This window comes from Danio rerio, chromosome 17, assembly GCF_049306965.1.
Source record: "Danio rerio strain Tuebingen ecotype United States chromosome 17, GRCz12tu, whole genome shotgun sequence".
In the NCBI taxonomy this organism is placed as follows: Eukaryota; Metazoa; Chordata; class Actinopteri; order Cypriniformes; family Danionidae; genus Danio; species Danio rerio.
In genome coordinates this window covers 57,093,246-57,105,894 of record NC_133192.1, presented here as the reverse complement: position 1 = coordinate 57,105,894, position 12,649 = coordinate 57,093,246, and the positions used below count along the sequence as shown (strand labels likewise).

At 37.1% G+C, this 12,649-nt stretch overlaps 1 protein-coding gene and 1 long non-coding RNA gene across 5 annotated transcripts in view; both read left to right on the top strand.

Moving 5' to 3' along the window:
* aqr (aquarius intron-binding spliceosomal factor) overlaps positions 1-1,091 on the top strand; it is a 103,098-nt gene extending 102,007 nt beyond the window's left edge. The window contains 2 exon segments of one of the 4 annotated variants that reach the window (NM_200464.2): positions 501-635; positions 693-1,091. In NM_200464.2, the coding sequence (NP_956758.2) occupies positions 501-635; positions 693-1,001 (444 nt within the window). In that variant the 3' untranslated portion in view covers positions 1,002-1,091. 4 annotated transcript variants of the gene reach the window in all.
* Positions 1,092-3,467: 2,376 nt separating this feature from the next.
* LOC103909099 (uncharacterized) overlaps positions 3,468-12,649 on the top strand; it is a 502,230-nt gene continuing 493,048 nt past the window's right edge. Inside the window, exons 1-2 of the long non-coding RNA XR_658762.5 lie at positions 3,468-3,561; positions 5,562-6,407. This is a non-coding gene — a long non-coding RNA (uncharacterized lncRNA). The remainder of the gene's footprint in view (positions 3,562-5,561; positions 6,408-12,649) is intronic.

Here is a 12,649-nt window from a genome sequence, read left to right as displayed (position 1 = left end):
CACACAAACACTATACTCCATAAAACCATCTACTCTTAAGCCAGAAATTAAGCTTTTTTTGCACTGCAACTGATGATCAACAGTAGAAGTGACTGATTGTACCTCTCACCCACAGGGAAAACCACCAACAATCAAGAATGCATGATTACATTGTATGCTGTCTTGACTTTACAATCCAAAAATGTGATTATAATGGAAGTCAATGGGGCAAAAACTGCCCTGAACATAACAAAAGGGGAGTCGGTTTGTCCAGAGTGTATTGAGCTTTTGAAAATGTTCAAAGCATTTCCCAATATGTGTTTAAAAATAAGATGTGTCCCCAAATACATCCCAATTGCTGAAACCGAGAAAGTTGTGGCCAAAATTAGACTCAGCATCACCCCAGAGTGGATGAACACATCCCCAACATGACAGAGGGGTTAAAGCAATAAATGTGAGGCTATAAGGCAAAAATAGAAACTGATGATGTTTGACTGATCTGACTGTCTGTGTTTAAGCAGCAGCAGCAGCGGCTCCTGGATCCTCCTCGTCAGGTGCTCAAACCACAGGGGAAGACAGCGGTGATGGAGCAGGAGGAGAAGAACACCACAGCGACAACAGAGGAGGAGAAGAACACCACAGCGACAACAGAGGAGGAGAAGAACACCACAGCGACAACAGAGGAGAAGAAGAACACCACAGCGACAACAGAGGAGAAGAACACCACAGCGACAACAGAGGAGGAGAAGAACACCACAGCAGCAAAGGAGGAGAAGAGCACCACTGGGACAGAGGAGAAGATGATCACCACAGCAGCTGAAGAGGAGCAGAAGAACACCAAGGCTACAGAGGAGGAGCCGATGATCACAACAACAACAGAGGAGCAGCAGAAGATCTCCACAGCGACAGAGGAGGAGCCGATGATCGTCACGGAGGAGCAGGAGCAGGAGCATGTGAAGATGCCTGAGCATCCGGGCCGAGACAGCGACAGTGGAGACAGCGAAGAGGACGAGGACGAGTAAACACAGCCGTCCCACAGCCGCTGCGCATCATTACTGATCACCAATCACCTTTTGTAAGAGGAGTTTTGTAATAAATGGAGTTTAACCACACTCTTTAGCTTGTGCTTTTGATTTATTTCTCAAATCCACCAGCTAGTTTCTTTCCTGAGAGAGCCTGCTTTTATCATTTGACATAATCTGTCTTTCTTAAGGCTGATTTATACTTGTGTGTCAAGCGCACACGCATGGTCGGCGCAGCCTTCATTCGGTTGCATAGCCCTCCACTGTGGCTGACGCACACCTCTCAAAAACGACGCGCAAGCTCTGTGATTGGACGACTTGGTAGTGGTGACCAATGTGGGCGGTGCTGAGAGCCGTTTACCTGATGGAGCGAGTGTTTAAAGTGTCGAGTCCTGTGTAGGAGCTCCAGATGTTTTGTGTTGACTTTTTGATTAAAGTTGTTGCACGTCCGCCGGTTCCCGCCTCTGAATGAGCGAGTTTGAGCTACTTGTATATTAAGGTAGCATTCAGAACAAACAAAACACCAGCGAACAACTACTGCCAGCTCACGTTTAGGCAAGTTATTGTATAACGATGGTTTGCTCTGTAGACTATCGAGAAAATATATAGCTTGAAGGGGGTAATAATTTTGTCCCTAAAATGGTGTTTAAAAAATTAAAAACTGCTTTTATTCTAGCCGAAATAAAACAAATAAGAACTTCTCCAGAAGAAAAAAATATTATCAGACATACTGTCAAAATTCCCTTGCTCTGTTAAACATCATTTGGGAAATATTTTTAAAAAAGAAGAAAAAAATTCAAAGGGGGGCTAATAATTCTGACTTCAACTGTAGATATATATATATATATATATATATATATATATATATATATATATATATATATATATATATATATATATATATATATATATATATATATATATATATACAACAGTTCTGTCTGGTTCTCGAATCTGAAAGCTGTGATTATATTTAAGTAATATCAGCACCCGTACAGCCTCTTTACACTTTGTGTATTACTCCACCCACATACAACCAGCAAATAGCAGACACCACAGATCTAAAGTTTAAAAGATGCTTGCTCAGCTGTTTAACTGTCAGCTTATGATTTGAATCCAAGGCGGAAGAAAGTAGTTCCTCATAAAAAAGGGTTTTTCAGACTCTCCATGTTTGATTTTGTTTTTATATACACAATTATGACGTCATACTGTTGTATAAACGCAATATCACACTCTTAGCAGTGCAATATGGCTATATATCGGCACTGGTGGTGCCACTAAGGCCCTTGGCCTGCAGCCGGCTACACAGCCGCATCGCACTGCTACTCGTGTGATATTGCTAGGCCCACACAGAATCTGCACGCGCAGATTTTTAGCCCATCATTAATTCTGTTTATTAACTTGAGTAAATGTGTAAATCTAAATTTATTCAGTTTTTATTCAGTAATTTATTACTTTTTATTTCATATATTAAGGTTTTAGTTATGATACTCCGCTGGATACTCCCAAAATAATTCCACAGAAATCTGCAGATTTTTACCAAAATTCTCTGCAGAAATAGCAAAAGCCGTCCGCAGATTCCGTCTGGCCCTGGATATTGCTCATATACAGTATATATATATATATATATATATATATATATATATATATATATATTTTTTTTTTTTTTTTTTTTTTTTTTTTTTCAGCTAGTTATGAAGGCCATTTTGCTTTAGTTTAACTTTTTTTTCCAGTTAATGTTTTGGTAACACTTTAGTTGAAGTACCAATTCTCACTATTAACTAGTGTCTAATTCCCTGCCTATTATTAAGATGTTAACTGTTTATCAGTACAGTATAAACTACTTCCTAAACTACTACATTAATAAATGTTAATAATAGACAGCAAATGAGGAGTTCATTGTGGCAGAAGTCATATTTAATGGTTTATTAATAGCGAGAATTGTACCTGAAAATAAAGTGACCAATGTTTATAATTTGCTGTGATCATTTTTTGAATGGTTTTACTCTTTACTTTTGTACTTTAACAGCAGCAGCAACAATATTTAGCCATTTTTGTTGTTGTTTTCAGCTAGTTATGAAGGCCATTTTGCTTTAGCGTATAATTTTTTCCAGTTAATGTTTTGGTAACACTTTAGTTAAAATACCAATTCTCACTAATAACTAGTGTCTAATTCCCTGCCTATTATTAAGATGTTGGCTGTTTAGTAGCACATACAATATAAAGCACATATTCGGCAAGAACTCACTCTACATCCCTAAACTTAGCCAACCACTACATCAATAACTATTAATAATGAAGTTGATATTGGCAGAAGTCATAGTGAGAATTGTACCTTCAAATAAAGTGACCAATGTTTTGCCATTTGATTTGCTGTGATGATTTGTTCTCAGTCATCTGTCCTGTAAGTGGTGAGCTTGTGCCTGTGTGTGGGTCATGTGAATTGGCTGTGTGTGTGTCTCCTCCACTCTGTGATTTACAGCAGGACTGTGAGCGTCTTCATCAGGAGCTCCAGCAAACATTAACAGACACGAGCAGAGGAAACCGCAACACACTCGCTGTAAGTTTGCTTTCATTTTCTGAACTTCACAACTTTAACAGGATGAACTGAATATAATTGACAAGCCAAGACAGTGTTTATTCTCCATCCACTTGTAGAGTGTTAGCTGTAAATGCTCTTAGGAAAGGATCATTTAAGAAAGGGATCCCTCAAGAGCAGATCATGAGACCGACCGTAATTTCCTCAAAACAGCAGCTGGTTTTACTGTAAGCACTGTGTTAAACCACAGCCGCATCACATGACTTCTGTTATGTCAAATGCACAGAGAACTCAAGCTGGCTTATGATAATGTAAAGATGTGTTTGGATTTGTTTACATCAGTTCAGGATGTAAAAGTTTTTCAAGTTATGAAAGCTTTAACTTTAACTAGCTTTAACTAGCTAAACTACCTGACAAAAGTCTTGTCACCTATCCAAGTTTTAAGAACAACAGATACTAACTTGATTTATAGTTGATCATTTGGTTTATATTGATTATTAATGATTTGATTAGGACAGTAAGATCTGACTCTGCTCAGACTAAAGTCTCATCACTGAACAGAAATAATGTCCAGTATAGAATATAAAGTCCTGCTGCAGTGGAGACAGAATGAATATTGTGTCTGACTCCATCATGAGCTTGGAGGACTGCATCCATACATCTCTGACATGACTCAAACCACTGATTAATAAAGTCATCTGGAATGAAGAAGAAAGCGTTCAGCAGGACTCCCAGAGCTCATCAAGACTCTTTGTGTTCATCTTCATCTCCTCCTTCTTCATCTTACCTCAGACATGCTCAATAATGTTCATCTCTGGTGACTGGGCTGGGCAATCCTGGAGCAGCTTGACCTTCTTTGCTTTCAGGAGTTTTGATGTGGAGGCTGAAGTATGAGAAGGAGCACTATCCTGCTGGAGAATTGTTCCTCTCCTGTGGTTTGTAATGTAATGGGCAGCACAAATGTCTTGATACCTCAGGCTGTTGATGTTGATCATCCACTCTGCAGATCTCTCTTCTTGGCTTGGCTCTTCTTGGATTATTGGCTCCATGCTGGTTCCAGTAGGTCTTCTGTAGTATTGGTGATGATTGGCATGGAGTTCAACAGATGATTCAGCAGAAAAATCCACCTTCTGACACTTTTCACTATCAACTTGAAGTGAAGATATTATTTGTTGCTTTTACAACTGGAATCAACTACAAGGCTTCTGTCAGATAGTGTATATATATATATATATATATATATATATATATATATATATATATATATATATATATATATATATATATATATATATATATATAAAGCTTTTTTAGCTTTTAAATATAAAAAAAATATAATATTATACATGGATTTAAAAAGTTAAATAATAATAATATAGTAATGCATTTAAAAAAAAAAACAATACAAAGAAAACCAAGTTGTATAAACGTAGTAACCCTAACATTAAAACAGAAATTAAAGTAAAAAAATTTAAGTAAATAAAGAAACGAATGGAGGAATTTACCCATCAAAGCAATCGTAGTTTAGATTCGATTATCATAATATGTTCAGTTGTTACAATGAAAGAGTTGATGAAGCCGTTGAGAAAATCCACAGAAGTTTGCCATACAGGTTGGAATTGGTGTTGAAATATTGGTTCTGATTAGCTTAATCCTCTTCAGTTAAAATGACTTGAAACGTGGAATGTCTGAGGATTTCCAATGTATTAGCATCCCGTCAAAAGAGAATGTTGCTGGGATTTTGTAAATGTGTATAATGCCTCAAGATATCTGAGAATTGTAGCAAACAAAATCTGGTTTAACCTTTTTTTGAAAAATATTTAATTATATCAGTTCACAAATGAAACTGTTTTTGTGATTTGGGGTTTTATGTATTAGACACTTCTTTTCCAATACAAGAAATTGTTAACCCTCCCCCAGTGAGCGCTTTTTAAATAAGTTGTTTGAACAAGCAGCAACTTTTTTGGTGCATGACGAAGTCAAAAAGCTGTTGTTTACGATAAATGTTTGTGCTCCTGCAGGTGATCATGTCGTGTGGCTCGTGTATCTGGGCTGTGATCTGGCTGCTGGTTCTACTGATTCTCGGCTGGCCCCTGAGCATCATGCTGGGGGGTCTGTACGGCCTCATCGCCCCGCTCACCGTCTGCTTGGGTCTGGACCGGCTGGCTGACCTGCTGATGGAGGGAGCAAACCTGGGCCGAAAGTGCGCTCTGAACATGAGACACGGGAAACCCCTGTGCTGAAAACACCTCAAGAAGACCTGCTGGAGTCTGAGCTGCCCAGATCTCTGTGTTTTTGACGTCATCTACAATGTGTGCTTGATTTCTTTGAGACTGCGACATGATGCTTCTGTACAACCTCGGTGATCTTTTCTTGCTTTCATTCTCTGTAGCTTATGCTCTCAGCACTGTTAAATATTCAAATTTATAGACTCTTTCAGTATTTTGGTGCTGATGTTGGTCTTGAAAATGACTGTCCTTGAAGATTTCCCTCAGATCTTCACTCATGGCTTTTCTACCTTAGCTAGGCCTGTAGCCAAATGATTCTCATTAGCTATGTTTTCATTCAAAGATGCAAATTAAATGTATGCGCAAAACTGTATTATGCATGAAAGATGTTCGAATAAAGCAGCGTTTCCATCCAACGAGTCAAAGAAAACAATCGTCACTTTCTGATTAACTGGTGGCAAATATCAACAGTAAAAACTGAGTTTACTGCGGTAGAAGAAGCTGCGTCAGTCTTTTCCTTATTTAATGAATGACTTTCACCTCAAAAGACGATATGCCAATGAACACGTGGAGACGCAGAGCACAGACGCTTTTGATTCTGGAGGTCTTTAATAATATAATAACACTAATACTAGGGATGTAACAGAATCAGAATTTCACGGTTCGATAATACCTTGGTATGAATGACACGGTACGGTATTTATTGAGTAATTTACAGGAAAAACAAAACTAATGAAAAGACTCGAAAAAAGTGCCAAAAGTGTTTATTTACCTTAGCACTGAACACATCAATGACATACAAATTAGCCATCTATCTGTAAGCTTCGAAACAGGAACTTCAATTTTTCAATTTTAATAACAAAAAACTATTAAACCATAAAAAAAAAATAAAGTTTCAATTTAGTATTGTTGAAAACTCATCACATTCAACATTTAATCACTCACTCACTCAGATAGAGATGGGTTTTTTAAGGAAAAATGATCATATAACTATAATCTGGTGAAAGCTGGGATCTCTGGGCATGTCCCCTGCAACAGAAACCACCCTCTCATTTGGGACTGAGGTTTCTGGGACAGAGAGATATGATTTAGCCAAGGTTGACAGCAGTGGGTAACGTTGTGCATTGTCTTTCCACCACTTGAGAGGACAAGCCATGAGTGAGATAGAGGTCTGTTTACGGTACAAGTCAATGTCTGCATCAATCTAACAAGTGTGCTGTGTTCTGCAGTCCCCATGACTGTTATTAGTCGTATTCCCCGACTTATATTTCACCACAGTCTGGCAGTGCCTGCATACTGTTTTTTTCTTCGTCTGTCACCTTTTCTCCTTTTTCGTATCTTATTAGAAAGAAACCGAAATGCTTCCACACATGCGATTTAAAACCCGCTTTAGGTTCGATCATTTCCAGCTCTTTTTCTTCTCCGCTACTAGCAGCACACTCCATTTCCGCATTACTGGATCTGTAGCAACAACAGACCACAAAGGATGATGGCCACGCCTGGGCTGATGGGAATTGTAGTTCCCGCTACCTCCCGTTCGCTTCATTCACCTGAGCAAACTTTTCTCAGAAATATAGTTTTATTGAGTCATGCGCCTACGGTAATATTTAAAAACATTACTATTGCAGTATGACAGTATTTACAATATTGCTACATCCCTAACTAATACTTTTTTTTGGTCTATTTTGTCTATTTGTCTATTCACACACGTTTCTCATCACATGATCTCTTATAACAAAATCACATGACTTTTTAATGCGCATACTGGGATTTGTTCAGTAAAAGCGTTTCCATCGTAGTTTATGTGCATCTTTTCTTATAGAATAAAAAGTTTATCCTACTCTTATCCACACGCTTTTTTTAAGCATTTTCAAAATTTATGCCCATCTTAGTGTTTCCATCAACCATTTTTTAAGCGCATATCCAAAACATGCATGAAACTAGGTGGATGGAAACATAGCTACTGAATTCAAATACAGCATCGTTAAATTAGATAAATATACAGTGAATAGGCCAGTGGTAAGAGACTGTGTGATGTGTTGCAGGTGACCACAGTCGACCGGTTCCAGGGTCAGCAGAACGACTACATCATCCTCTCACTCGTCCGAGTGTATAACTCCTCCAAAATATAAAAATCCCATATGTTTGCAGATAATTAAGAAACATGAATCTCGGCTATAATATGATCATAATTAAATAATAAAAATGACAGAAATTCCATTGGTAACACTTTAAAATAACAGTCCATTAGTCCATGTATTTACAAACATGAACAAACATCTAGTTATACATTTATTACAGAATTTATTAATTTTTTTTAATGGTGTAACATTAGTTTATGGTAACTCATGGTGCATTAACTAGTGGTAACATGCACAACTTTGGATTTAATTAATGAATTAGTAAATTATAAACTTTGATTAATAAATGCCTTACAAGATTATTGATACTTAGTTACGGTTAGTAAATACATTAACTAAAGGTTCATTATTCTAAAGTGTTACCATTCCATTTTTCTGGGGGAAACAGATGCTAATTACAACATCAATATTAATAATTACCAGCAAATTCAAAATAAACTTTGACTAATTTTATTTTTAAAAAATTATTTGATTTTACTGTAAAAAAACAGGAGACTTTTTTTATTGAAAGATCAATATTATATTGAAATTACATTTACATTTAGTCATTTAGCAGACGCTTTTATCCAAAGTGACTTACAAATGAGGACAAAGAAGCAATTTACACAACTATAAGAGCAACAATGAATAAGTGCTGTAGGAAAGTTTCAGGTCTGTAAAGTCTAAGAAGGAAAGCATTAGTAATTATTTTGAGTACAGTTAGTGGTATATCCATAGAGGCAATTGCAGATTAGGAGGGAAAGTGGAGACTAAATAGTTGAGTTTTTAGTGGTTTCTTGAAGACAGTGAGTGACTCTGCCGTTCTGATGCAGTTAGGGAGTTCATTCCACCGACTGGGCAGATTGAGCGTGAGCGTTCGCGAAAGTGATTTCTTCCCTCTTTGGGATGGAACCACGAGGCGACGTTCATTCACAGAATGCAAGTTTCTAGAGGGCACATACATCTGCAGGAGTGTGAGCAGATAAGAAGGAGCAAAGCCAGAAGTCGCTTTGTAGGCAAACATCAGAGCTTTGAATTTAATGCGAGCAGCAACTGGCAGCCAGTGCAAATGGATGAGCAGCGCTCATAAACTTATAAGCGCTTATAAAACTACACTAGTAGATGCCATGAAATCGTCCACTAGTATATATATAATTCACAAAAAAAAAAATCATATACTTTATAAAAATATCAGCTTTTAGGCTTTTCCAGCAATATTGGTCCAGCTTTGCATAGTGTAGAGTCTGGCAGTGGATAACCAATATGGTATAAAACTATCTCAAAGTTGAGGGAGTGGATGGTTCAATCCATCATTCCAAAATAGACTTTTTAGCTGCAGTGCTTGCAGCTAATAAAGTCCTTTTTTGATGGGCGTTCAGTTGTAGAATGGAGTCATCCAATAAAAGAAAAAGTAGGCGATCCCGAGGTATGTCTACATGTAGGAAATACAAAAGAGTAGCGCGTACATATTTACAAAAACTAACCACCGCTGGCCATTCCCAAAACATACAGTTGAAGTCAGAATTATTAGCCCCCTTTTGATGTTTAACAGAGCAAGGAAATTTTCACAGTATGTCTGATAATATATTTTCTTCTTGAGAAAGTCTTATTTGTTTTATTTCGGCTAGAATAAAAGCAGTTTTTAATTTTTTAAAAACCATTTTTGGAACAATATTATTATCCCCTTTAAGATCATTGTTTTTTTGAAAGTCTACAGAACAAACCATCGTTATATAATAACTTGTCTAATTACCCTAACCTGCCTAGTTCACCTTATTAACCTAGTGAAGCCTTTAAATGTCACTTTAAGCTGTATAGAAGTGTCTTGAAGAATATCTAGTCTAATATTATTTACTGTCATCATGTCAAAGATAAAATAAACCAGTTATTAGAAATAAGTTTTTAAAACTATTATGCTTAGAAATGTGTAGAAACAATCTTCCCTCCATTAAACAGATATTGGGGAAAAAAATAAACAGGGGTGATAATATTTCAGGGGGGCTAATAATTCTGACTTCAACTGTATGTGAGGAGCATTTGGGTTTTCTGGGCATTCACCTCATCAGCGCAGCTGTTTCCTCCAGCAAAAAATGTAAATCCAAACATTTCGCTATTTTTATTTTAAAATGAACTAGCAATATTAAACATCTTACAGTTCGTGTGGCGTTAACTATACCATACAGTCTTGCACAGAAAGGATTAAACACAGTGACAGAAGCATTTATGTACTCGTTTTAACAGTCACTGAGTCACTCACAGAGATAGAGACATCAAGTGTTGTCAAGTATTAAAAAAAATACTTCTCATTTATTATTATCATTCAGATCGTGAAATATGTGAATTAGCCTGTAAGTTTTCAAATATATATTTGTATGTGTGTCATTTAATTAGAAAGTGGCAGTTTATTTATTTATTTAATACATGGAAACAAAAAATGCAGTTTTTGTAAACAGTAAACAGGGGGATTGAGCCTATTTGGCTTATTCAGAACTCATGGCTATGCCTGTCTATGTAATACAGTGGAATACTATATTATACAACCCATAGTTATTCATTAATTTTCTTTTTGGCCTAGTCCCTTCAATAATCTGGGGTCGCCACAGCGGAATGAACCGCCAACTTATCCAGCAAGTGTTTTACTGCATGTGTTTGGGAAACCAGAGCACCCGGAGGAAACCCACGCGAATGCAAGAAGAACATGTAAACTCCACACAGAAACGCCAACTGACCCAGCCGAGGCTCGAACCAGCGACCTTCATGCTGTGAGGTGACAGCACTACGCCACCGCATTGCCACAACTCATATTAAACAAACATTTTTAAGTGGATTACTTATAAATGTAATATTAGGCTATATATATATATATATATATATATATATATATATATATATATATATATATATATATATATATATATATATATATATCAGGCCCGGATTGGCTAATCGGGAGGACCGGGAGAATTCCTGGTGGGCCGGTGCGTTTTTTGGCCGCGAGGGCCAGTGTCCCTAGCTCCAGAATCTGTTGCTCTCAGCAGTCACACTTTTTAAATTAATTTATTTACTTACTTGACTACAATCTTTTACAACTGTTGTGGTCCAGTGGTTAGCACGTTAGATTATGACGCCGCCGACCCGAGTTTGATTCTTGTCTGAGTATGTTTTTTTTTTTTTTTTAATTATAGTTTTATTGCTAAGACATATAATACTGTTAGGGTTTTTGAACATTTAAAGTTCTAAAGCAGCTGTTTTCTCAAAAAAAAAAAAAAAAAAAAAAACGTGAATTGGAAATGACCTTATTTTAATATAGTCAGTCGTGAACTGAGGTGGGCCGGTCTAAGGCTTGAAACTCCAGGGCTGAAAAAGAGTCCCACTCCGGCCCTGATATATATATATATATATATAATTTTAATTAATTTATTTTTTACTTTATAAGGAGCTGAACCCCCCTAAAATAAAAATCCTAAAATCTCCCCTGATTAGAAGTAAGGATTAGATCTAACTTTCATCTTAAATAATATACTAGGGCTGAAGTAGACCCTGTTGATGCATTTATAATAAAATGACCTGATGTGCAAGATTCTTCGAGGTGGTGAAGCATCTGGTCCACACCACAACCCAATCTTATTGAGTAAGACCTTGGTTCATCTAGCACTAAATAGCTGGAATATAGGTATACTGCAGTAAAATAACTGAATAATAAGTCTTAGAAACCAAACCACTGGACGAAGTATTATTCGTCCAGTTTTGACCCCAAGGACAAGTGTGATTCACAAATAAGGATCACCACAGGGTTTAAGATACTTGTACCAAAAAAATTGATGTGACTTTTTGCATGCATTCTCTGAAACCAGTTGCAGAAGACTACATCTGTGCTGTGCAAGCAGAATCACAACATTCTGTGCTCAAAGGAAGTCTTTTGAGTTGTGCGTTTTTATTCGATGTTTGATGTAATCCCAAGTGAAACATGAAGAGAGGGCGGGACATAATGTAGCTCCTCCCTTTAAAAAAGCAGCCAATTCACCTTATTCTTTGCGTACGAGGTGGCGCAGCCATTTGAATCTTTTTTGCTCGATACTTCCAATCTCATTCACTTCCATTCATTTCTTGACGTTAAAAACAGCTGGTTAGGCTGCTTGATGTTGCAAATTGATGGATGCGTCACTCTAAATATAACCGAGTAACATTTTAGCCCTGTTCATAGAAAAAAAAAAACTAAAATCAGTCATCTTATTTTGTGTGAAAATGCACTGAACAGTGAGCTTTAGGGCACATTCAACTCCTCTGAGAACTCTGTGTCCTTTCCTGTGGCTGAACATCTTTGCATTTGGCAAGATAGTAATGTTATTAGGGGTGATGCACCAAATTTGGAGAAAAATATTAAATAAAGTTGTGCTGCTGCCCAGAAGTGTTCAGCGCGCAGGTTTTACTCCTTCCAGGTGTAGTGACTGAGTCTTGTTAAGCAGATTTCACAGCTTTTCCAACTCACCCTTCTCAAGCAGCACCCTATCTGCAGTTTAGGGTTTGTCAAAATAGTGAGCGGTTTGACTCATGGTCACTCTCATCAACATTTAACACTACTGGATTCAGAAAAATGTCCAATTCAAACATCATATTTTCAAGCACTCTCCACTTTCCCTCCTCAGCTCTGCATATCTCTTCTAAGCTTCCTAATGTATTTACGTTGGTGTGTTCATCAATGGCTTTTCTCCAGCTGTCGGCCAAACTTTTTGTCTTCAGAAAAAGACTTTTCTTACTTCC